At 38.3% G+C, this 25,502-nt stretch overlaps 1 protein-coding gene across 2 annotated transcripts in view; it reads right to left on the bottom strand.

Annotated features, from left to right (window-relative positions):
• Positions 1 to 25,502, bottom strand: part of MICU1 (mitochondrial calcium uptake 1) — a 234,931-nt gene that overhangs the window by 70,505 nt on the left and 138,924 nt on the right. For both annotated transcript variants that reach the window (XM_026504432.4, XM_048218843.2), the window contains exons 7-8: positions 10,265 to 10,347; positions 434 to 631 (exon numbers count right to left, since the gene is read on the bottom strand). In XM_026504432.4, the coding sequence (XP_026360217.1) occupies positions 434 to 631; positions 10,265 to 10,347 (281 nt within the window). The remainder of the gene's footprint in view (positions 1 to 433; positions 632 to 10,264; positions 10,348 to 25,502) is intronic.

Raw genomic sequence — 25,502 nt, 5'->3', positions numbered from 1 at the left:
ATATTTTTATTCTGACATTTTTGTGTTGCCAGTTGTTTTTACCTTTGTAAACTTTCAAAGAAAGATCTACTTATTATCCCCCCTCATCTCTACCTCATCATGCCTTCTACAAAATAAACATCAAACTGGGGATACATGCTCAGGTTGAGAACAGCTCTGACCCCTGAATTTCTTTTTCCTCAAGCTGAGTATCCCAAGACAACTAAGATTTTGAATTTAGGCTTTTTTGGTTTTCAGTCCCAGAACCACTTTACTCCAAACATCTTCAAAGAAGATAGTATTTCCTACCTGATGTCAGGTTCAAACCAATCAGTTCTCACAGCTGGAGACAGATTGAAAGAATGTCTATACTGTAGGCCCTCCCCGCCCAGTGGCTCTATGTGCTTATGTGATGGGCAGTGCCCTGTTCCCCTGAAGTCCAAGGAATACCTACCTCTAGTTTCAGAACATCATGCTGAAGTTTACGCTGAAATTCAAGGAAGTTTTTGATCGTCAGCTTCCCCTTAAGATCAGCTCCAAAGAAGTAGGTTGTGAGGGCTGAACACAAGCCAGACTTGAGGGTGTTACCAGTAGTAGGACGATCTCTGTGACGCATACCCATACTGGTTTGGGAGCGAATGATGCTCTGAACCTAAAAGAGAAGTAAACCCCGATCCAGAAAAACATTACAAAGTACAAATGTATATAAAAAAGTAAGAACAATAACTGACTATTGATTATTTATTATTTGCCTATCCTGTGCTACAATTCTCTTTTAATGCTCACAATCCTATTAAGTCTTAGGATTGTCCTCATTTTATAGATAAGGAATTTGAGGCACATAGTGTTTAATAACTTGTTCAAGGTCAAGTAGCTAGCAAGTAGCAGAACCAGGATTTTAACACAGACGACTGACACCTTTGTAATTGAAAGGCTCTTAAAAATCTCTCTTCAGAAAAGAGCATGAATTTGTTTTTGAGGCTCAAAACCTCTCACAAAACACTAAAATAATCATCAACCTCAAAGTAATACATTCCATATCTCAGGAGACTTTTAAAAACTTTGTGCTTCTAACTACTGACTCTCTAGTTATGACAAGAGGCAGCATAGCTATAGGTAAATACTGACATCTAAGGGAGATAACACATTTATTAGAATGATACACTAAATACAAAGTTGCTATGAAATAAATCCTCAAGAAAAGTTGGGAAATTAGTTTAATCCTTGGAAGTTTTATTTCATTATTTTTAAAAAAGATTTATTTATTTGAAAGACAAAGAGTGAGTGAGTGAGCACGCGTGTGAGTTGGGTGAGAAGCAGAGAGAGAGAATCTCAAGGTGACTCTCCCCTGAGCATGGAGCCCCATACTGGGCTTGGTCCCATGACCCATGAGATCATGACCCGAGCCAAAACAAAGAATCAGACTCTTAACAGAAGAGAAGTTTGAGAAGTTTTAAATGAGCTTTTTGAGAAAGGGTAAGTTTTGGATCCAGGAACTATGGCCTAACTATATAAATGAGCTTTTTGAAGTAAGTCTATGATTGTTACAGCTTTTTTCTTTACTAGTTCCTGCAGTTTTTTCTACTTTACAAGCTAAAAAGCAACTATTCAGAATAATTAAAATTGGGATATGTAAAGAGGGGGATATGTAATAATATGGGATATGTAAAATTGGGATATGTAATAATAAAGGTGTGTTATATAAACAATACAGATAGCTTTGTGAGTAATGATTTTTAAACTGCCAATTAGAAAACAGTAAACACTTAAAAAATGTAAGAGCTGTAACTACAGATTTACCTTAGTTAAATGTTTCATGTATTTTATTTCTTCTCTGTGACCGTAAAGAAGATTTAAGTCAAGTCTATGGCTGTATAAACAGTGGAGTAGTATATAATAGAAAGACATGAGACAAGGAGTCAGGAGACATGGGGTCTGATTCTGTTGTTCTGAGAGAGATTTTATGAGAGCAGAATTTATGCAGGTCATTGAAACTCTTTGGGCCTTACTTGTCTCACTAGAAAAGTCACAGATTATATTATCTTTAAGGCTCCTTGTAACTCTAAGTTAGTATCACACGTAGTTTTGATATGATTTCTTTGGGGTTCATGTTTTGTCACAGTAATAAGACTAGTCGACATTTGTTTCTTATGCACATAGAGATTTGAAAGACAGGTATACAATGGATTTTTTAATTCTTTAGGTCGAAGATTTTTAGACTTTAAATTGAATACAGGATAATCAGAACATTTTTTGTTGTTGTTTTGAAGGCAATACACAATTCATTTACCTGCCTAATTGTGAGTACTGAAGAATTTCTAATAGCAGTGAACCAGTACTGAGAATCTGCCATGGTTTAAATTTCACCTATAGCTATAAATATTGCAGCTTATATCCTTCCTATGGTGGAAACTGTGTGTTACCTTCAAGAGTGTGGTGCTGGGAATGTGTGTGTGTGTAAGTGACTTGGAAAAAGGAGTTTAGAGAAAATTAACTAATGCCGTATTGTTTTCATTAGTGATTAATAATAGCATAGTCTAAATACTACCCCATTATATATATAAACTACTGTTTATAATAAGTGCTCTTTAAAAACTTTTAAAGAAGCACGTATCACTAGATCTTGTGTACGTGTATGTATCAGAGAATGTTTTCTCAGAATTTCTCAGTTGGGAAACATTTTATTTATTTATTTGAGAGAGAGAGAGAGAGAGAGAGTGAGAGCATGTGAGCATGTGTGGGGAGGAGGCAGAGGGTGAGGGAGAAGCAGTCTCGATCCTGAGACCTGGGATCACGACCTGAGCCAAAGGCAGACACTTAACCGACAAGCTACCCAGGCACCCCAATATTTTCTTAAAATATTTTTATATGATAATTTGTTAAGGGTGTAACATGAGAATCAATCCAAACATCAATGCAACTAGTCATGTGAATGCTTACTATATGCTGTATGCTGTGGAGAAAATCAAAAGATCTCTGGACTAAAATTTCATCCCTCTTCTGTCTCACAAATGAGTTACTACTTCTCATACTTTCATACTAAAAAAACCATTTCTGTCATGGCATTGGGTGAACAGAGCCCAAACAGTTATGAGGGTTTTGTGGTTTTTTTGTAACTATCTTTTGCTATGATCTTTTGCTTTCATCTGCTATGAAATGGGTTAGAGAAAGGATCTGTGTGATAGAAAGGTCGGAGAAAACTCACACAGAGTATTAACTGTAGATTAATGCCTTTTAGTAATATGTGTTTATGCACGATCAAAGTGATTTTAGAAAAAGATGAATCAAAGAGTAATATTAGTTATTAGTTTGCTTCACGCAACACTGACTTTGAAATATGTGAGGTCCTCTTCCTGCTTCTGTTTAACTTTTTTTATGAGCTTGACAAATACACTGTCAAGAAAATACCTGTATACCTGGGAAGTCAGCACAAAGTTTGAATGTTTGGAAGCCTACAGCACTTTCAACTTAATAAATTCTTTTATTTCCCAAGAATGTAAATGTATAAAGATGAAGAAGAGAAACTTCTAAAGAGAGCCATTTGCTCATAAGCTACCTTATATTTTAGATTTTGGTCTAAGAGAGTTTTTACACCAAGATTCCTTGTGATCAATATTAGAAGTTTTATCAGTTTAAGAAGGCCAGTTATCAAGGGATCACATTAGATGAAACAGCACTCCCTTCTCTAACAAGCGAATGGAATGGTGAAGCGACTGCCCCAAGTCATTTTGCATGTCAGCACCAATGACTTGGGGCAGAAATGGGGACAGAAATAAGACTCATCTGCTCTATTCACTTTAGAGAGAGCATGTGCAAGCAGGGGGGCAGGGGGCAAGGGCAAGCAGTCTCCCTGCCGAGCAGGGAGACTGACACGGGGCTCAATCTCAGGACTCCAAGATCATGACCTGAGCCGAAGTCAGATGCTTAACCAACTGAGCCACTCAGGAGCCCCCAAGACCCATCTGCTCTAAATTCAAGTCTAGTGTTTAGTATCTGTACTACGAGTATGGCTATTTTGCTTCTGAGAGGTGAAGGAAGTCCCCAGTCTATGACGAGGATCAGTGCTCTCAGTTTCTCTGGCTTAAAAAGCATAAGGACAGAATTTGGAGCAATTACAACCACTGGAAAGTGAGGGGGAAATCCTGAAAAGGAGAAAGCCAAAGAGGGGGAGCCCCACATTCCATATATAAATTCTAGCCAAATCCAGTTGAGCTATTTGCCTGCTAAAATAAAACACTAATACTCTTCAGATGAATATAACAAAATCTAAGGTCAATAACATGTCCTTCATAATATCTAGACAAAAATCCAAAATTACTTAACATATGAAGAAAATGGGAAAACTTGGCTCATCCTCAAGAGAAAAAGGCAATTAAAGGAGATCAATCCCAAGATGACCCAGATATTGGAAATTAGTAGACAAGAATTTAAAATAAATAATTTCAAGAGTGTAATATATACTTGTGAATAAGGAAAAGACAGGATATTTCAGGTGAGAAAGAAAACTAAAAAAATGAAATGGAAGTTCTAGAACTGAAAAATGTAGTATCTGAAATAAAAAATTTACTGGATTAGCTTAATAGAAGAATTGACAGAAGAAAAAGTCAGTGAGTATGAAGATAAATCAACAAAAACTACAGCTTGAACAGCAGAGAGCAAAAGAGATTGAAAAAAAATAATAGAGCTTTAGAGATTTGTGATGCAATATCACATACGGTCTTAACATTTGTGTTATTGGAGTGTCAGAGAGAGGTAAGAGAAAATGGGGCCAAAAAAAATTTAAGACATAATGACCAAAAACTTCTCAAATTTGATAAAAACCATAAAATTATATATACAAAAGCTCATCAAATACCAAGAAGGATAAATACAAAGAAAATCACATTGAGGAACATTGTAATCAAATTTCTAGAAATGAATTCTAAAGAGAAAATCTGGAAAGCAGAGAGAGAAAACAACATATTATAAACAGAGCAACAATGATTTAAACAGCCAGACTTTTAATCAGAAGGAATCAGAAGGGGATGCCTGGGTGGCTCAGTCAGTTAAGCATCTGCCTTTGGCTCAGGGTCCTGGGATCGAATATAGAGTCCCACATCAGGCTCCTTGCTCAGTGGGGAGCCAGTTTTTCCCTCTGACTGCCGCTCCCCCTGCTTCTGCTCTCTCTCCCTCTCTCTCTCTCAAATAAATAAATAAAATAAAAAAGGAATCAGAAGTAGTGAAACAACAACTGAGAATTTTACATCTACATCTAGAACTCTAGATCTAGAACTTCCTTCCCAAAATAATGATGATATAAATTAATTCATCACTAACCAATGTGCACTACAAGAAATGCTAAAGAAAGTTTTTATGGGCCACCTGAGTGGTATAGTCAGTTAAGCATTGGACTCTTGGTTTTGGCTCAGGTTGTGATCTCAGGGTCATGAGATCAAGCCCTGCATCAGGCTCCACGTTCAGCATGGAATCTGCTTAAGACTCTCTCTCTCTTTCTCTCTGCCCCTCTCTCCCCTTTCTAGAATAAATGAATAAACCTTGAATAAAAAAAGTTTTTCCAATTGAAAGGAAATAATACCATATGGAAACTAGGATCTTCAGGAAGGAACGAAGGGCAGCAGAAATGGTAAATATGTGAGTAAATATAACAAACAATTTTTGTCTTATTTTCTTTAAAAAATATATGACTTTTTTTTTATAATGATTTTTCATTTTATTATGTTAGTCACCATACAGTATATCCCCGGTTTCTGATGTAAGGCTCGATGATTCATTAGTTGTGTATAACACCCAGTGCACCATGCAATACGTGCCCTCCTTACTACCCATCACCGGCCTATCCCATTCCCCCACCCAAAAATATATGACTTTTAAGGCAAAAATTACAAAAATTATTACAAGGTTTATAATGTGTGTAGATGTGATACACAAAACAACTATAGCATAAAGGATGGAAAAGAGGTAAATAAAACCTTATGGTTGCAAGTTTCTACGTTTTTTAAAAGATTTATTTCTTTATTTGAGAAAGAGAGAGAGAGAGCATGAGCATGAGGGGCAAAGGGAGAGGGAGAGAGAATCTTCAGCAGACTCCACGCTGGGTGCAGAGCCCAATGCGGAGACTGATCTCACGACCTTGAGATCACTGAACTGAAAGCAAAAGATGGATGCTTAACCAACTGCACCACCCAGGTGCCCCAGCAGTGTTTCTACATTTCATGTGAATATTAATTCTAAGTAGATTATGTATACTGCAACTAAAAGGCAAAGACTGTCAGAATGGATAAAAAAACAAGACCCAACTAATGCTGTCTATAAAAGATGCACTTTAAATACAAAGACACAGATATACTTAAAGTAAATGGATGAAAAAAAAGGACAGACCATGCAAATAGTTAGCATAGCCGGAATTGCTATGTTAAAATCACATAAAGTAGACTTTAAGATAGAGTATTACCAAAGATAAACAGTGACATTTCATAATTATAAAAACACTACGCTTAAAAACCACAGAATACACATTGTTTAATACACATTGATGCTTACCAAGATAGATCAGATGCAGTTCTGTAAAACCAGACTCAATACATTTAAAAGGATTAAATCATGCAGAGTATGTTTTCTGAGCACAATGTAATTAAATTAGATATCAGTAGCAGTAACATAACTAAAGAAACAAAGCCTGACAACTTGGAAAATAAACAACACTCTTCTAAGCAATTCATAGGTCAAAAAGGAAGTCACATGTGAAGTAGACAATATTTCAAACTTAAAGATAATGAAAATACAACATATCAAATTTTATAGGATGCTTCTATAGCAGTACTTAGAGGGAAATGTAGCATTAAGTGCTTATATTAGAAAAGAAGAAAATTCTAAAAACAATGATCAACCATGCTATCTTAAGAGACTTATAAAAGAGTTGGGGCGCCTGGGTGGCACAGTGGTTAAGCGTCTGCCTTAGGCTCAGGGCGTGATCCCGGCGTTATGGGATCGAGCCCCACGTCAGGCTCCTCCGCTATGAGCCTGCTTCTTCCTCTCCCACTCCCCCTGCTTGTGTTCCCTCTCTCACTGGCTGTCTCTATCTCTGTCTAATAAATAAATAAAAAATCTTAAAAAAAAAAAAGAGACTTATAAAAGAGCAAAAGAAACCTAAAATGAGTAGAAGGAAAGAAATGAGAGTAGAAATCAATTAACTAGAAAACACACAAACCATGAGAAAACTAATAAAGCCAAAAGTTGGTTTTTGAAAATATAAAAAAGACCTAGACCCTGAACAGCCAAAGAAATTTTGAGAAAGAAGAACTAAAGGCGTTACACTGCCTGATTTCAAATATAGTCTTATACTACAAGACTATAATAGTTAAAACCATATGGTATTGGTATAAAAATAGACACACTGATCAGTGGAATTGAATGAAGATCCAAGAAATAAACCCACACATATATGGCCAATTAGTTTATGACAAAAGAGCCAAGAATATACAATGGAGAACAGCCAGTCTCGTCAATAAATGATGTTGAGAAAACTGGATAGCCACATGCAAAGAATGAAACTGGACCACTATCTCATACCCTATACAAGTTAATTCAATGTGGGTTAAAGACTTGAATCTAAGACTTGAAACCATAAAATTCCTGGAAGAAAACCTAGGTGGTAAACTCCCTGACATTAGTCTTGGTGATGACTTTTTGGATTTGACACAAAAGCAAATGCAAATATAAACAAGTGGGATGACGAACTAAAAAGCTTCTGAATGGCAAAGGAAATTATCCACAAAATGAAAAGGCAACCCACCAAATTAGAGAAAATATTTGCAAATCATATAACTGATAAAGGGATAATATTCAAAATATTAAAGAACTCATATAACTCAATAACAAAATCCAAACAATCTCATTAAAAAATGGGCAGAGGATCTGAATAGACATTTTTCCAAAGAAGACATACAGAATGGCCAGCAGGTACATGGAAAGTGCTCAGTATCACTCATCATCAGGAAAATGGAAATCAAAACTATAATGAGATAATACCTCACACCTGTTAGAATGGCTATTATCAAAAGGACAAAAAAATAACAAGTGTTGTCTAGGATGTGGAGAAAAGGGAACCCTTGTGCACTATTGTTGGGAATGTAAATTGATGCAACCACTATGGAAAACAGTACGGAGCTTCCCCTTAAAATTAAAAATAGAGCTACCATATGATCCAGCAATTTCATTTCTGGGTATTTATAAGAAGGAAACAAAATCACTATCTCAAAGAGATACCTGCACCCATCCATGTTCACTGCAACATTATTTACAATAGCCAACACATGGGAACAACGTCCGTGTCCACCAATGGATAGATGGATAAAGAAAATGTGATATTTATCTATCTATCTATCTAGAGATATAATGGAATATCTATAGATATATAATGGAGTATTATTCAGCCTTAAAAAAGAAGACAATTCTGCCATTTGTGATAACATGGATGGAGCTTGAGGGCATTATGCTACATGAAATAAATCAGACAGAGAAAGACAAATACTGTATAATTTCACTTATATGTGGAATTTTTTTAAAAAGGCCAAATTCATAGATACAGAGAAGAGATTGTTGGTTGACAGAGGTAGGGGGTCCCCATGGGTGAAGGTGGTCTAAAGGTAAAAACTTCTAGTTATATGATAAATAAGATAAATAAGTCCCGGGGATGTAATGTACAGCATAGTGATTACAGTTCACTGTATTGTATTGTAAATTTGAAAGTTAAGAGAGTAGATCTTAAAAATTCTAATCACAAGAAAAAAAAGTAACTGTGTGGTGATGGATGTTAATTAAACTTATTGTGGTAATCACTTTGCAACATATACACAGATCAAATCATTATATTGTACACCTAAAACTAACACAATGTTATGTCAATAATATCTTAATAAAAATAAAATTAATTTTATATAAAATAAAACCCAGGGATGGGTTGAATATGTGATGGGGATTAAAGATGCACTTGTGATGAACACAGGGTGACATATGAAGTGTTGACTCACTATACTGTACACCGAGATTAAATCACATTGTATGTTAACTGGAATTAAAATAAAAACTTAAAAAAAGAAAAGAAAAACGGGGGGCAGGGGGGAGGAGATTCAGTGTTTCTCAACTAAAGTACAAATGAAAATAAAATTATCCTGATTTCCCCCAAATAAAATAAAATTTTAAAAATACAAAATAAGTTAGTTCTATGTATAATCATTTGAGGCCACCTGGCAATACCAGTAAAGTGCAGGATTACGGAAAAGTGAAAGTATTAGATGGACACAAGGTGCAGATTTGAATAAATGTCTCCAGGTATTTAAAAATATTTATCTCTGTGAATTTCTTATTTAAAGATATACTGTACCTCATACTTTCTCCCATCTCCTTTTTGCCACATTCCTTACTTTAAATACAAAATGCCTTCTCCCACATACCCATATATATGTATTTTTTGTTTTGTTTTGAAGCCATTCTGACAATCATAATCATTGTATCTAAAGGAGTATCATGGCCCACCAACGCTAGAAGTTTTACGGAAATGTAATCTCTTCCTAGGATTCATCAGAAACTGTATACAGCTATGGCTTGGACCTGCTACAGTCAAAGGCATGGTATATTTTTTCCTTCTCTTATAGAAATCCTTTCAGAACATCCTTATATTCTGGAACTACCTGGCACAAAGGAGCTGTTTAACAAACATCAACTAAACACATGATTGAACAGCTGTAATTTTTCCTCTCAGCATCATAGTCTAATCCATGTTGGGGAATCAGAAGAACTTTGACCTTAATCATATGCTCAAATAATTCCTTACACTTAGAGTAAAAACAAACAAACAAAACCCACTTGTTAAGTGAGGATGATTTTTTTATTTTATTTTTTATTTTTTTTAAATTTATTTATTTATTTATTTATTTATTTATTTATTTTTTAAAGATTTTATCCATTTATTCGACAGAGATAGAGACAGCCAGCGAGAGAGGGAACACAAGCAGGGGGAGTGGGAGAGGAAGAAGCAGGCTCACAGCGGAGGAGCCTGATGTGGGGCTCGATCCCAGAACGCCGGGATCACGCCCTGAGCCGAAGGCAGACGCCTAACCGCTGTGCCACCCAGGCGCCCCGAGGATGATTTTTTTAAAATGACACATTAGGCACTTCAAAAATTAGGTAGCATCTGAGTATGCTGACTAGGACCAAAATAATTCCAAGGCACATGAAAATGTATTAAATATTAATGTACTTATAGGAACTTTCCAGGACAACTTGCCTGTTCAAACTCCTCCATGTCTACTTCTCCATCTCCATTCAAGTCAAACATCTTGAAGGCAATTTCAAAATTTCTCTGAGGAGCTGCAAGTAGAAAGGAAGGATAGGAGGGAAGGAGGAGAAGAGGAGGGAGAAAGAAAAGTATTTAGAAGGCATTGACAAAAAATAAAAAATCATTCCTTTAAGAAAAACAGATGGTTAAACAAAGTATTATCAAGTCACAGAATGCCACCATATTTATCTAGATCAACTTGTAGCAAAACTCCTTAACATCAAAAGAGAAACTTGACCATGGCCAGTAAAGATAGCACTTGTCTCTTGAGTTTCAACACTAATCTCCTAAATACTTCAGCTTTGCTTTGTTAGAAATCATCCTCTTAACTGTATCATATTAATATTTCTCTGTTACTTAAATACAGCATTATTTATCTGGGCATGAAAGTCTGCTTGGGGTGAGACACACTGCTGCAAAGAGGCTGAAACTCTAAGTCTTTGTCTCGCCTTTTTAAACCAGCTAGATTTGGGGACACCTTGATGGCTCAGTTGGTTGAGCGCCTGGCTCTTGGGTTTCGGCTCAGATTGTGATTTCTGGGTTGGGGGATTGGCCTGCATGGGGCTCCAGGCTCAGCACGGAGTCTGCTTCTCTCCCTCTCCTTCTGCCTCTTCCTCCACTCTCTCTCTCTCTCTCTCTCTCTCTCACACACACACACACACACATCCCACACGTGTGCACGCTCCCTCTTTCTAATATAAAGAAATAAATCTTAAAAAAAAAAAAAAACCCAGCTAGATTTCTACTTTGGTCTTTCTAGTCTCTCCATTTTAAGTGCAATCAGGAGTTCAGCAGATGTCATTCAGCCATCAGGTTACGATCTATAGGCAGAAAAGCATACAGGTAGCTCTACCCAGCTCCCTATTTCAACCATGTCAGCTGGGTACACAAATTACTGAGCAAAGTATATGTAAATGCCAAAATAAAGCTGACTTTAAAAATAAAGTGAAAAATGCAAAGCTTGAGACGATGGGTGTATATATTTTCTTTCCCTTAACTCAATGGTAAAAACTCTTTAAGATGTTTTAGAGTTCCTAGATCAATCAGTAAAATACAAATATAATTACTATACTTGTACAGTAGAATAAAATGTAATGTCCTTTCTTCCTTACCATACTAAATGTTCTGGTAAAGAAAACAAAGTTATTTACTTCCTTCCTTTGGTACTTCAAGTTTATATAGATGTGGAGAATAAACCAAAATAAAATATCCTATATATGCTAATACTATTGAATTAAATTTTCCGTTAACATAACTTTTATTAAAAAATTTAAAGATTATATGTAGACAAAAAAATTAAAAAGGGCTTAGTACATTATGCACAGTTATAGAGAATCCATATTCTCATCTTGCTCATGAATTTGTCAGTAGTAATATCTTGTAGCGTTAAATTCCATTTTCAGCTAGCTAGCTAGCTTGCTGAGCTCCTGGTTTTTAGTTGCCTGGGTGAATCATGTCCTTGTCAGCTTCCAATTCCCTGCCTCACTTGATAATGGCTTCCAACAAGCTTGCGATTCTCTAGGTCACAAGTACAATTGTTGCAAAGGATACAGCTAGGGAATTCGATTTTTGTATACTTACTGTCACTTCTTAAATTTTTCCTACTTGTCTGGGTGCTTTTACTGAAGAGTTACTATGCCAAGCATTGAGCTCAATAATTTAAAGCTTGATAATTATCTGATTTTGTATGTTTAACCCTGAGAGATTTCATTTCTCTATTTTTTAAACAGAGTAGGAAATTGGGGTTCAAAGCCATAAATGACTAGCTCAAAATTGCAGAGCTAATATGTGGCAGAAATGGTAAGTGAACCTAGGTCAATGCTGACTCCAAAGGCAATAAACTTTTTCATTATGCTCCAAGGCATCCAATAGGAAGACAGTTGTTCTGAACAATAATAAACACATACTCTATTCTGGTATGTTTTAACCTAGAAAAACAAAAAGCAAAAAACAAAACATGACTCACTGATTACATCAGTCTCTGCAATAGCTGAGTTCCAAGCTGTTCATTTCAAGGACATACTTGACATAAGAGAAACATTGCATATGCCATGTTCCTACGTTAGACTTGGCTGCACTAACTGGAAACCCATACACAACATAAGATTCTCAGGTTTGTCACCTGCTTTTTAAAAATTTTGAATATGCATTGCTTTAGGCAGGAATGCATTCTCCTATTCTCCCCTATTGTCTTGCACTTGGCCCACTTCATTCAAATACATTACTTGTCTATTCCTTGTAGATACCTGAGATCGTAACAACGGCAGAAAATATGGAGCTGCTCAAAGTTTTCAGTGGGGGAGTAACACCATCAAACTGGCATTTTTAAATGATTTCTCTGGCTACAGCGTGAATTGAAGAATGAGTTGGAAAAGAAGAACCAGCTTCAGAGAAGATCACGGAAGCTCTTCTAAAGGTTGAAAATGTGAATGAGGTGATGGCAGTTGTAATGGAGAGGAAGAAACAAATTTGAAATAAGGAGGCGGCATTATGCAACTTAATGATTAATTAGTTGTGAAGAGAGTAAAAAAGGCTGACAGCATGACTGCCTTAGGCTACTGGATAGCTTGAATGGCATTAACCGAGAGCTAAAACAGATGTAAAAGGGTTGAGAAATAAAAGACCTGCTGAATTCAAAGGGTCCACAGCCTATTCAGATGAAAACGCTAAGACAGTGGGAAACATAGGTCTATAGGTTAGACAAGAAAGGTGAGAGGTGAAAGCTGGCAGTTGCTGGCACACAGAGCCTGAAGTGAGGGTGCCCAGAGAGAAGTGAGGGTTGAGGAGAAGGTGGAGGAAAGGGTAGAGGGCAGCTGGAAGCCAGTATTTAAAGTAAAAGGAAGGAGAAAGGAAGCAGTGGCAGAGGAGATGGTATCAGGAGGAATACAGTCCTAATGAACAGAAACAGGGATAAATTTGGCAAGAGCCAGTCAGTATGTCGAATTAAAGCTCGAGAATTAAAGCAGCATTCCCATTCCCTATCTCTCCTGATTACAGAGGGTGCAGAGTGCTTAAAATTTTAGCTTTATCATCATATTTTATTCTTACTGTCCTGTGAGTTTTGTGAAGACACAGTCTTCATTTAAATGACTGAGTTATTTTAGCAAATCGTAGTTTGTATGTCCTCCTACAACTAAGGTTAAATTCATTTTACCAAACAAAGCACATCCTGTACTTTTTGAGCTTTCTGTATCTCTTGATCCCGGCTTACTTTCAAACACAGTATTTGCTCTATATGGAGCTACGCAGAGTGTTCTTTAAAGTATATGCACTGACACTACTCTAGAGGCTGAGCTTCTATGCACGCAGGTCACGATAAGGCAAGTGAGGGCAGCAGCCTTGCACGCTCTCAGGTAGGTCTCACCAGTCTAGCAGGAAAGGTCCTTCCAGGAGTAGTTCTCTCAGCCTATTCAGTCTTCATCTGCTGATCATGTTCTCTTGTTCTTCCCTGTCTCCCTTTAAATGTAGGCTTCAGAGTAATATATATATATATATATATATTTTTTTTTTCTTCAAAGATTTATTTATTTATTTGAGAGAGAGGGAGAGAGCAGGGGGAGGACCAGATGGAGAGAATCCTAAAGCAGACTCTCTGGTGAGCATGGAGCCTGAGGTGGGGCTCGATCCCAGGACTTGGAGATCATTTCCTGAGCCAAAGGCAGACGCTTAACCATCTGAGCTACCCAGTTGCCTTGAAACTGGACCACTTTCTTACACCATAAACAAAATCAACTCAAAATGGATTAAAGACCTAAATGTAAGACCTAAAGCCATAAAACTCCTAAAAGAAAACACAGAATCAAGAGTTGGATGCTCAACCAGCTGAGCCACCCAGATGTCCCTCAGTGTAATTTTTAAATCTAGCTGTTGGAAAGCTTTAAGGTGTCCAGGATTTCTGCTAACTCACAACCTATTTAAACAGAAAAGAACTGACAGAGGAATTCTTTTGAATCCAAGGCTACTTACAGAGTGAAGAGTGAAGTTTTCCCCCACTGTGTTAACAACATTATCTACCTCCTGTACAATGATTTCCAAAATGATAGCATATGTTGGAACTGATTAAAACAGTAAGATTCTATACAAAATTCATTACTTTACATCTTTTGCTCAGAATTCCATGACAATCTTTGCTATTAGAAAATGGAGATGCATTAGGTCTGTTCTAGTTAAGAATCTGTGTTTATATTATTCTATCACTAACAATACTGATAACAATAACGACTCTAGATTGTTCCTGGAAGCACAACAGATTTTTCTGCTTCATTTTAGTAATAAGAAAAAAAGCATCTTTGTCTATGTGTAGTAAGTCAAATAATCAGACAGCAATGACACCAGCTGTCTCAAGACTTTCATGACTGTTTCACTTTACCGTTTTTTAATAGAGAAGGCACAAGACTAGGGCTCTAATTCTGGCTCTTCCAACATGAGTCATTATGCCTTAAAACTTTTTTTGGTAGTACTGATGGAATAAACAAAAACATGAATAGGTTAGCTTCTTATTTCCTGTTGGTTTGATTCTCCTACCACAGAATTCCTACCTGCACTATTCTTGTTTTAAAAATGATGTTACAGGATAAATTAGGTAATTAATATGCAATATCAGAGAACTCTGAGTTAGAAAAAAAAACTTTAGATTATGGTGAACCTCTATTTAATGAGGAACTTGCCTACTGAATTTGTAAGGATGATCACATAGCCTCTGATTATTTCTGAGAGACAGAGGTCACCACTTTTGAAGTCTAACCATTGTTGGCTGTATTGAGCTTTTCTTCTCATACAGAATACAAATCTAATTTTGTGTAGCTCCTACAAACTGTCCTGGCTTAATTTTCTACAAAGATAAAAACATAAATCTGCTTCCTCGTCTCAATCATGGCCTTCTGAAAACATAAAAACATATTATCATGTCTCTATTAGGGTTTTTCAGAACTTGCTTCCAGAATTCAGCACTCAACAGCCCTCCCCTGGGGTACAGTCAATGTCTCATATGAATGCAGAATATCCTAACTGTAGTTAATTCTGGAATGACGTATCCTTTCTAGAAACAACAGGATTGCTTCTTTGCTGATTAACGTACTAGCATTCCTTTTATATGAAGGCTTAGTGTCTTGCTTTCTATATAATATTAGGCTTGGGGAAAGAGGGGAGAAAAATCTGTAAGACTGGATTTCAAAACAGTACCCCCTCCCTGAATTCTTCTAGGTATGATGGTTATATGCAGTCTGAAAGAAATCTTTCTTTTATACAGAGAAGTGGGGAAAAGTTCCCATAGCACAATATACTGTAGGATTTCCTTGGGATGACTTAACTTTAGAATAAGGGTGCTATACAAAATGAAAATATCCTAAGAATTATTTTAAACACACTTAAGCAGCAGCAGATTGATTTTTTTTTCATCAGTAAGTTGCCTTGTCTGATTTCATTTCTCTTAGTAAGTATTTTACAGGAAGTAAATACGATAATGTTAGCTTTTTCAGCATTTTCTAAGTTTCATGACAAGTGTCATGTTAACATGATAGCTAATAAAAAAGGCTGCAAATATTTGAAAAATATAAAAGACTTGAAGAATGACAAGAGATAAGTATAAAGTCAAGAAAAACTTTTTATAAAGTTATGTATTTTACATTTAATTTTTATACACAGTTAACTGAGTATAAAGGCATATTTATGAAGCAGGGCATAATGAGAATATCAGTGGCTCAAAAATTTAACTATTATACTTTCTGCTTCAACTCAGAAGTCCCACCATCAGACTTCCCCTCATCTTTGTCTTATAGAATTATCTGCTGACCAAAATATCCACTATAAATCTTGCCATCTGAAGTCAATGGAGTTGATGATAATAACTACATTCTGCTCTGAAATCGGGCAAACAATTATTCTTGAAATACAAGATATGGAATGGCAAATTTAATATTTTAATATTAATATATAAATATTAATATTTAATATAACTGGTTCATAACCAGTTACTGTGAAATAACAGATACTGTGTTATGAAAGTTAAAATCAAGGGTTTTTCTGTGGGTTGTGCTAGAATTATAATTTAAAAAACCGTATGACTTTGACTCTACTATAAATTTTAGTTCCTTATCATTTCATAATTTATTTATTTATTTATTTATTTTTTTTAAGATTTTATTTATTTATTTGACAGAGAGAGAGACAGCCAGCGAGAGAGGGAACACAAGCAGGGGGAGTGGGAGAGGAAGAAGCAGGCTCATAGCGGAGGAGCCTGATGTGGGACTCGATCCCGGAACGCCGGGATCACGCCCTGAGCCGAAGGCAGGCGCTTAACCGCTGTGCCACCCAGGCGCCCCTCATTTCATAATTTAATATGCTCAAACAAGATTAATTTAATTAGGCTGTTTCCCGAATGTTTTCTTTTTTAAAAAAATATTTTATTTATTTATTTATTTGAAAGCGAGAGAGGGCAGGGTGGGGGGGAGGGAGTGGGAGAGTGAGAGGGAATCTCAAGTAGACTCTCTGCTGAGCACAGAGCTGGATGTGGGCCTCAATCTCATGACCCTGCGGATCATGACCTGAGCCAAAACCAAGAGGCAGACGCTTAACTGACTGAGCCACCCAGCTGCCCCTCCTGAATATGTTTTCTGTGGTTATGCAGCTGTATGCTTCCATTAAACAGGAACTGAAGTATATAATACAAAATAGTAAACATTCTGCCACTTAAAATACCATATCACATCATATGCAATTCAAAATGATAAAATAAAAAATTTTCATTGCTAACTTTTGGAATACTATATATACAGAAAACGTCCTTAGTGGATGAAAACAGACAACAAGGCAATCTGAAGTAGCCAAAGTTCATGGTCTATCAATCTAGTTCTCCTTAGCCTTGTTGTTTTAACACAGAATAGAAAAGTAGTTCCCCTGGTGAAATGACAAATGCCAAGGATAAAGAAAACAGAAATCCTCAGCCATCCAGGAAGAAAAAACATTAGTTATCATAAAAAAGAAGTATTAGGTTGTATTGTAATTGTCTGCAACATTTGAACACTACAGAGCAAGTTCCATAAAATCGTGACAGAAAACCGTTGTCATCTAAGAGTTATATACACGTGAAGTCATATTTACCTACATTAGTGACCGAAGATATTCTCAGACATGCAAGGGCTTTGAAATTGTATAATCCACATACCTTAATAAGATTACACAAAAAATAGAAACAAAAGTCTTGAGCAAGTGCTGGTAAACTATGCCCTCCTGGCTAGCATTGGTTTATGCACTGTCTATGGCTTCTTTTGAGCTACAAGGGCAGAGCTGAAGAGTAGTAACGGAGACCTTAGTAGTTTAGTAGTAGTAGTTGTCATGGCCAGCAAGCCTAAAATATCTATCATGCCCTTTAAGAAAAAGTCTGCAATTCCCAGTTGAGGAAATTCTTTAGCCAACAACAAAAATCAATCAAAGAAATGAAGACAGGGAAGATGAAATCAATTAAGAAGTGAGCAATAAATTGAGTAATAAAATCAGTGTAACAGAGTTAAGCTTAAATAACGGTTATTAATACAATAATAACCATGGCAACTGGCATGACATTTATTAAATGTCATTTATTATGTATAGGCACTTTATATGAATTATTTAATCCTCCCAAGTGCTCTGTGACATTGTACTATTATACCCATCCCTTGTTAATGAAGAGTAAACTAAGGTACAGTGTGTCTAGGGTCACAGAGCCAGAATTCAAAACCAGGCAGGGCACTAGTGCACGCACTCTTGGCTATTCTGCCCAAATGTAAAATACGTAATAATGAAGTGTAAGAAATATCCCTGAAAGAGAAAATATGTAAAGTCATTTAAAGAAATAACATGGAATTAAAAAATGCCAGATTATTAAAATTGTAAAAAATGAGTAGAGAGAAGAAAGTGAAAGGAAGCTAAATTTCTCAACTTCTAATAGAAAACATCAAAAGAAATGGATGACTTCATCCTGGATAAAGGTCATGTTGCCCCCACTCCCGGAGATACACACACTTATAATTTAATTCAAATGGTATCTGTATTATAAGCTCTGACAGTTTTCTTTTTTGTAATGCAAGTGTGTTAAGCTTTGGTGGCCAAGGCATGCACTTCAAAGAGGGCTATCTCAAACAGCTATATTGCCAGCTACACGACTAGACAGAGGTGGGCCACTTCTCTGCCCTGAGGCTCCTTTGTTTTAGAGATTGTGGGTGATTTTGATACTAACCATTTGGACCACTTGTCTTTTCCCCACACTTTAAAATTCTGGCTCTTATTTATTTATTGACTGATTGCTTTTCGATTAAAAAAATTTTTAAAGATTTTATTTATTTATGAGAGAGAGAGAGTGAGTGAGCACAAGCAGGACACAGTAGAGGGGCAGAGGGAGAAGCAGGCTCCCCACCGAACAGGGAAACCAACATGGGGCTCAATCCCAGGACCCCGAGATCATGACCCTAGCCAGAGGCAGATGCTTAACCCACTGAACCAACCACCCAGGCGCCCCCTGGCTCTTATGCTTTAAATTCACCAATGAATAGTAAGCCTGTGAAACCCTAGGCCCCCACATTCAAGTCCAATAAAAGCAGAACCCCAGGCGAGTGTACCTTCTGGCACTCTCTACCTGTAACCTCGCTCACTGTGTGGGCCTAGGTGTGCTGTGTAATTTCCAGGTCTTTTAAGTAATAAATCTTTATTTTTTCAAAGTTTCCTGATGGTTGTTGCTGAAGGGCATCTTGCAATTATTATAAGAACCACAGGGTTGGTCTAGTCATAACATTGTTTTGGAAAGAGGAGATGCCTGTGGGAAGCTCACCGGGCCCGGAGGAGTGCCCCCACGGCATTTCTAGGTAACTGAGTTACTTTCTACAATGCCGAAGCTAAGGCCTGAGCAAAACAATAGGCAGCAGAAATGCACAACTGTCTGTGCAGTTAACTGAGCAGAATGCCCTTTACCTGCAACTTGCTTACTACCTACCTACCTCAGTAGGTAACACCATCTGAGAAATGAGTACTGCTTGCTGGGGAAGGGGCGGGGGGGGGGGGGTGTCTGTCACGTGCTACCATGTGCTTTTTCCTATTGCCTTCAGTCCTGTGTTGCCTGGGGTAGCCAACTCAAAAACTTCAGGGCTGCTGTAATAATCCAACTATGTCCCTAGAGCAGCGTGATCAAAGCCATCTGGTCTAACAAGACTATTAGCCTACTAATTACAAGGGCCTTAATTGACTATCAGTGCGCATCAGGGTACTCTGAGCCTCAAGGCCAAGGCGAGTTAAGGAGTTGATTGGATTGCAAGGTTTTTGGTCACTGCCCGAGGAGAGGCTCTAGGCTAAAGGCACAAGGCAAAGATTGCCATTAGTGAGGATGGGAGACCTCCACCTTTAGCCATGGAGCCGGTGGGCCATACCGGGACTATATGTCCTTTCCCAGAAGAGCGAAATAGCCTTGCAAATGGAAACCAGTGGCACAACCAGAGGAAAAATACAACGGGCCTACGGTCTTTGCATCACTACTTCACTTACTGCTGTTGCTCTTCATTCACTGACCCAATGAGATATTATGGGTCTGATGCCTGGTGTGATGTTGCTAAAAAAAAAAAAAAAATGAACGGATAAATATAAATGTCCTGAACATCTGGTGCCAGCCAGAGTCTCCTAAGAACCCCGAGAAGGTACACCAGCTCTTTAAACCCCATGGACGCTTCTTGGATGTTATCCAATGTCATGTATACCAACATGCCAAGACTCTGGTATCACACTTCAGAGGCCCAGGGGCTTTTCCCAAAGACCCTGTGCATATCACCTGAGTGGAGGGAGACCTCAATCATGGAGAGGTCTCTTGGGACACCCTGAAAAAAAAAAAGCAGCCACCTATGAAGAGGGCTCACAGTGATGTCATCCAAAATTTTCTGGCAGTAACACATGAGATTAAGGTAACAGAAAAAGAAAAATCAAGAAGTAAAAACTGAGATAGAAAACTATACCTTAACTGAAATTCAAACCATTAAGATTTTATGTAGCAGGAAACAGAGAGGGGAACTAATTGGCTACTGCAGGTTTTCTTATTTGTTTGAAAGGGCTGTGAATTGTTAGTCACAGCTGTCAAAATGTGTCAACTGGACGGTATTATCTAAAGACCCTAAAATCCATAACTTTCTTGAAGATCTATCTAGGCTACGTGCTTGTTTCCTCTGAGATGCTACAGGTCCTGAGCCCCATAAGTTTTACCCTCAACAGGGCAGAATCGAGAAACACACCTCAGGAGGCATCCCTGCCACCAGTGGAATAGCTGACTGGGTGACTGAGCCCTCTAGTGGGGAGGAAGAAGGAAAGGGGAAGGAGAAGTCCCCTAGAAACACCGGTAATCATACCAGGGCCCTCCCTCTTCTCACCTATTTATTGCCTGGCTCTCCGTGCCCATCCTTCCATCACAGTGATCACTGCTAAGGCTCACAGTGAATAGATAACATTAAGATAAAGCCCATGTCCTGCTGTGCAAAATTGGCATGGTCCAACGGGTTTATCATTTCCATAACTACAGTGACCCAAATTACCCCCTCCTTCATTTCCAACCCTTAAAGAGGCCCCATTTGACCCTGAGTCCCAGAGAATTATTTTTAGGGTGCTTCCTCTAATCACATTTTAATTGGGACTGCCAAAACCATCCAAAAGGCACTAATACTCCTAAGAGTTTCTTTCTAGGTCCCTTGAAGATGTAAATCTTACCATGTCTTTGAAACGTAAATATCTCAGGGGGTAACCAAAACACTGCCTGAGACTCGAAGAAAAAGGAGAAAGAGTACTTCTAAAATACAAATGGCTACCAAAGCTCCAAGAAAACTGCAATGCCTAGAACCAAAGTTTAAAAGAAAAAAAATAGCAAGAAAGCATAGAAACGTGAGGTGAAAGAGCAAATAAATCACAATGAAGTTAAATGAACAAAATTCCTCTACTAAAATGCTCTCAGATTAGATCAAACCATGTTATTTATAAGACATATATCAAAAATAATAAAGATAAAAAATTGTTGAAAATGGAGTACTGAAGTCCCCTAATATTAATGTATTGTCACTTACTCCCTTCAGATCTGTATTTGCTTAATATACTTAGGTGTTCCAATGTTGGATGCACGTATATTTAACGGTTATATCCTCTTGATGAATTAATCCATTTATCATTATATGATGACTTGGTCTCTTGTTTGTTTTTGACTTAAAGTTCATTTTATCTGATACAAGTATAGCTATCCCTGCTCCCTTTTGGTTTCCATTTGTGTCAAATCTTTCTGAAAACCTGCACTTTGAACCTATGTGTTCCCTTTACCTAAAGTGAGGCCCTTGCAGGCAGTATATAGTTGGGTTTTGTTTTCTATGAATTCACTAACTGTCTGCCCTTTGTTTGGAGAACTTAATCCACTTCATTTAAAGTAATTATTGATGGGTAAGGACTTAGAGTTGCTATCTTGTTTTCTGGATTTCTTTGTAGTTCCTTTGTTCTTTTTTCTTCTCTTGCTGTATTTCTTTGTGAATTTATGATTTGCTAAGGGGTGCACTTTAGTTTCCTTTTCTTTATCTTGTGTGTCTCTTTTTATTTTGTGGTTACCATGAGGCTTACTTGAAACATCTTCCAGATATGTCTATTTTAAAATAATTTTGATTGTGTACAAAATTTCTACCCCTCCCGCCCAACATTTTGTTTCTGATGTCACAATATACATCTTTTTATATTGTGTATGCATTATTAATGTAGTTATAGCTACTTTTAATACTTATGTCCTTTAACTTCTATACTAGAGTTAAGTGGTTAACACACCACCGCATTACAGTATTAGAGTATTCTGGATCTAACTCCGTACTTACCTAACCAGTGTTTTCTGTATTTTCATGTTACTAGTTAGTGTCATTTCCCTTAAGTGTGAAGAACCTTCAACATCTTTTTAAAGGCAGGTCTAGTGGTAATGAAGTCTCTCAACTTTTGTTGGGGAACATATTTATCTCCTCATTTTGCGAGGACAAATTTGTGAGGTAAAGTATCCTTGGTTGGCAGGTTTTTTTCTTTCAGCAATCTGAATATATTACTCCATCCTCTCCTGGCCTGCAAGGTTTCTGCTGAGATTTCATCTGATAGCCTTAGTGGTAAATTTATATGAGAAATTTGTATTCTCTTGCTACTTTAAATTTTTGTTTTTGTCTTTGATTTTAGTCTGTTTCATTATAATCATTTTGGATTGAAATTCTGTGGTGACCTATTAGCTTCATGAACTTGAATGTCTAAATCTCTCCCCAGGTTTGGGAAGGTCGCAGTCATTATTTCTTTAAGCTTTCTACCCCTTTCTCCCTCTCTTCTCTTTGGGACTCCAATGATGTGTAAACTATTTCTCTTAATAATGTCCTCTAAGTCCAGTAGGTTTTCTTCATTTCTTTTCATTCTTTTTTCTTTTTCTTCCTCCGCTGGATACTTTCAAATGAGGTCTTCAAGCTCACTGATTCTTCTGCTTGGTCCAGTCTGCTGGAGCTCTCTATCAAATTCTTCAATTCAGTCATTATAGTCGTAAGCTCCAAAATTTGTTTGGTTCTTTATGTTTTATATCTGAACTCATTTTGTTCTTCTCTTGTTTTTCTGATATTGTTATTTATCTGTGTTCTCTTATGGCTCTCTGAGTATATTTAGAACATCAATTATTTTGAATTCTTTATCAGATAATTCCTGTATCTTCATTTCTTTGTGGTCTGTGACTGGAATTTTTCTTTGAAGTCATGATTCCACGCTTCCTCACAATCCCTGTTGCTTTGTGTAAGTGTCTGTGCATTTGAAGAAGTGGTTATCTTTTCCACTTCATGGACAAACTTATGTGAAGGAAGGCCTTTACTGGGGTGGGGCACACTGACATGTGCTGTAACCCCCGGGTCTGGTGGCGAAGGGTGCCAAGTGCAGGGGTGGGTGGTGGCTCTGGGTCCAGATGTGGTGGTGACTCATCAACTCAGGATGCTGGGGCCTATAGTACTGATGAGTGTGCAGTCCTTTGCAAGAACTACAAGGGATCTGCAGAGGCTACACTGGCAGCTGGCATCCTTGGGCAGAACCTCCAGGTCTAGCATGTAGGAACCAGGGCAGACAGTCGTAGTAGCTGGAGCCAGTACAGTGCACATGCTCAGCTGTAAGGGCCAGCTGCAAACACACACATAGTGGTGGGGCTGGGACAAGGTACAAAGGCCAGGGTCGACTGTGGGCACATTGGCAGCTGTGGTGGCCCTGGCTCTTAGCCTGCACTATGTGGCTGCTGGATCTTGTCACAGGTGAAGAGCAGTGGAACTGAATGTCCTGAGTCAGCCCATGGGCATACAGGTACACACGTGGAGGGATTAGTTGCAGGTGAGCCCAGTGGTACAGGCCAGTAACAGGAGACAGGGCCAGATCTGGGCCCACAAACAGCTGTGGGGACCTTGGCTACTGGCATGTACTTCCATTGTGATAGGATCTTGCCACAGGTGCAAACACCACAATGGAGGCCAGTGAAGGGCATGAGATCAGCAGTGTGCGAGAGCACAGCTGGAGGGTCTAGCCCTGAGTGCATGCACAGTGGTGGGGATCAGCTGTAGGGGTCTAGGCTGGAGTCTTCCATTTGTGCAGCCTCAGAGGTTTGGGCTGGCTGTTGGTGCAGGTCCCAGGCTCCAGTGGAGAATGGGGTAGGGAGGGTGGCTGGCATCAGTGAATACGAGTATTTTTGGGGAGAAAACCAGTGTAATCTGCAGGAAGGATGTGGTAGCTGTGCTGGCCACTGGTACCTTCAGTGGCAAAAGCTGCTGGGGTCTTCCACAAAGCAGATCACTGGGAATCCCCGTCATTCCCACACTATGGCTGATAGTGGTCTCCCTGCCTTTCTTCCTTGTTCCCAACTAACTCTGTATGTCTCAGTGTTGTTGGTCTCCGGGTGGGGTGAAACTGAAGCAAGTCCTTTGTGCAGTGCCCTGAAAGGCTGGGGAAACTGGCTGGCCACTTCACTCTTCTGTTTTCAGTGAGGGGAATTCTTTCTAGATGCACAGTTCCTTCTTGGTGCTGAGCAATGCTGACTTGGGGGATGGGATGGCATAGGCAAATGGAGCTGTTTTTCCTTCCTTTTTGTGTGGTTATTCACAAATTATTTGTTTCTCTGTGTTGCTGAAGTTTCTTTTCTTTTCAAAGAATTATTTATTTTAGGGGCATCTGGGTGGCTCAGTTAGTTAAGCATCTGCCTTTGGCTCAGGTCATGATTCAGCCCCACGCCAGGCTCCCTGCTCAGTGGGGAGTCGGCTTCTCCCTCTCCCTTCTCCCTTACTCATGCCCTCTCTCTCACACTCTCTCTCTCAAATAAATGAATAAAATCTTTCAAAAAAAAAAGATTTATTTAAGAGTGAGAGAGAGAGCATGAGTGGGAGGGGCAGAGGGAGAGAGACACAGAAAGAGAAAATCTCAAGCAGACTCCACCCTCAGCAGGGAGCCCAAGGTGGGGCTCGATCTCACGATCCTGAGATCACTGCCTGAGTTGAAACCAAGAGATGGACGCTTAACCAGCTGTGCCATCCAGGCCCCCCTGCTGAAGATTCTTAAGTAGACTCCAGAGCACTCCTAGAGCTGCTTTTGTTTGTGGATAGCCATCTAATTGTTGATCTTTATCGGGAGGGGTGGAGGCTGGGTTCTCCTGTTTCCTTGTCTTTGCGACATCACTAAGTGGGACCCTCGCTCTGGTGGACCCATTTCTGCATCTCCGTTCTTCTTTAGAGAGGTTTCTGGGACTGCAACATCAGGTCATATTCCTATCTTCGAAGATCTTATCACGCTACTACTACACTCACTGTATGAACCCCATCATTTAGGAAATCTTAGGGACCTACAAACATCTTCTTGATAATATTTCTAGATTATGGGAATTTATAGGTCATCTATGACTTAGTGTGAATTCATTTAATCTGAGAATTTACTTTTTTTAAAATTAATTATCTTTCCTAGTAATCTCTATTCCCAACGTGGGGCTTGAACCCAGGACTCTGAGATCAAGAGTCACATGCCTCCTCTGACCGAGCCAGTCAGGTGCCCTAGATTTTTTTTTTAAGATTTTATTTATTTATTTGACACAGAGAGACAACCAGCGAGAGAGGGAACACAAGCAGGGGGAGTGGGAGAGGAAGAAGCAGGCTCCTAGTGGAGGAGCCTGATGTGGGGCTCG

This window comes from Ursus arctos, unplaced genomic scaffold (genome assembly GCF_023065955.2).
Source record: "Ursus arctos isolate Adak ecotype North America unplaced genomic scaffold, UrsArc2.0 scaffold_7, whole genome shotgun sequence".
Taxonomy (NCBI): Eukaryota; Metazoa; Chordata; class Mammalia; order Carnivora; family Ursidae; genus Ursus; species Ursus arctos.
The sequence above is the reverse complement of the archived record's forward strand: the minus strand, read 5'-3'. Positions and strand labels throughout refer to the sequence as shown.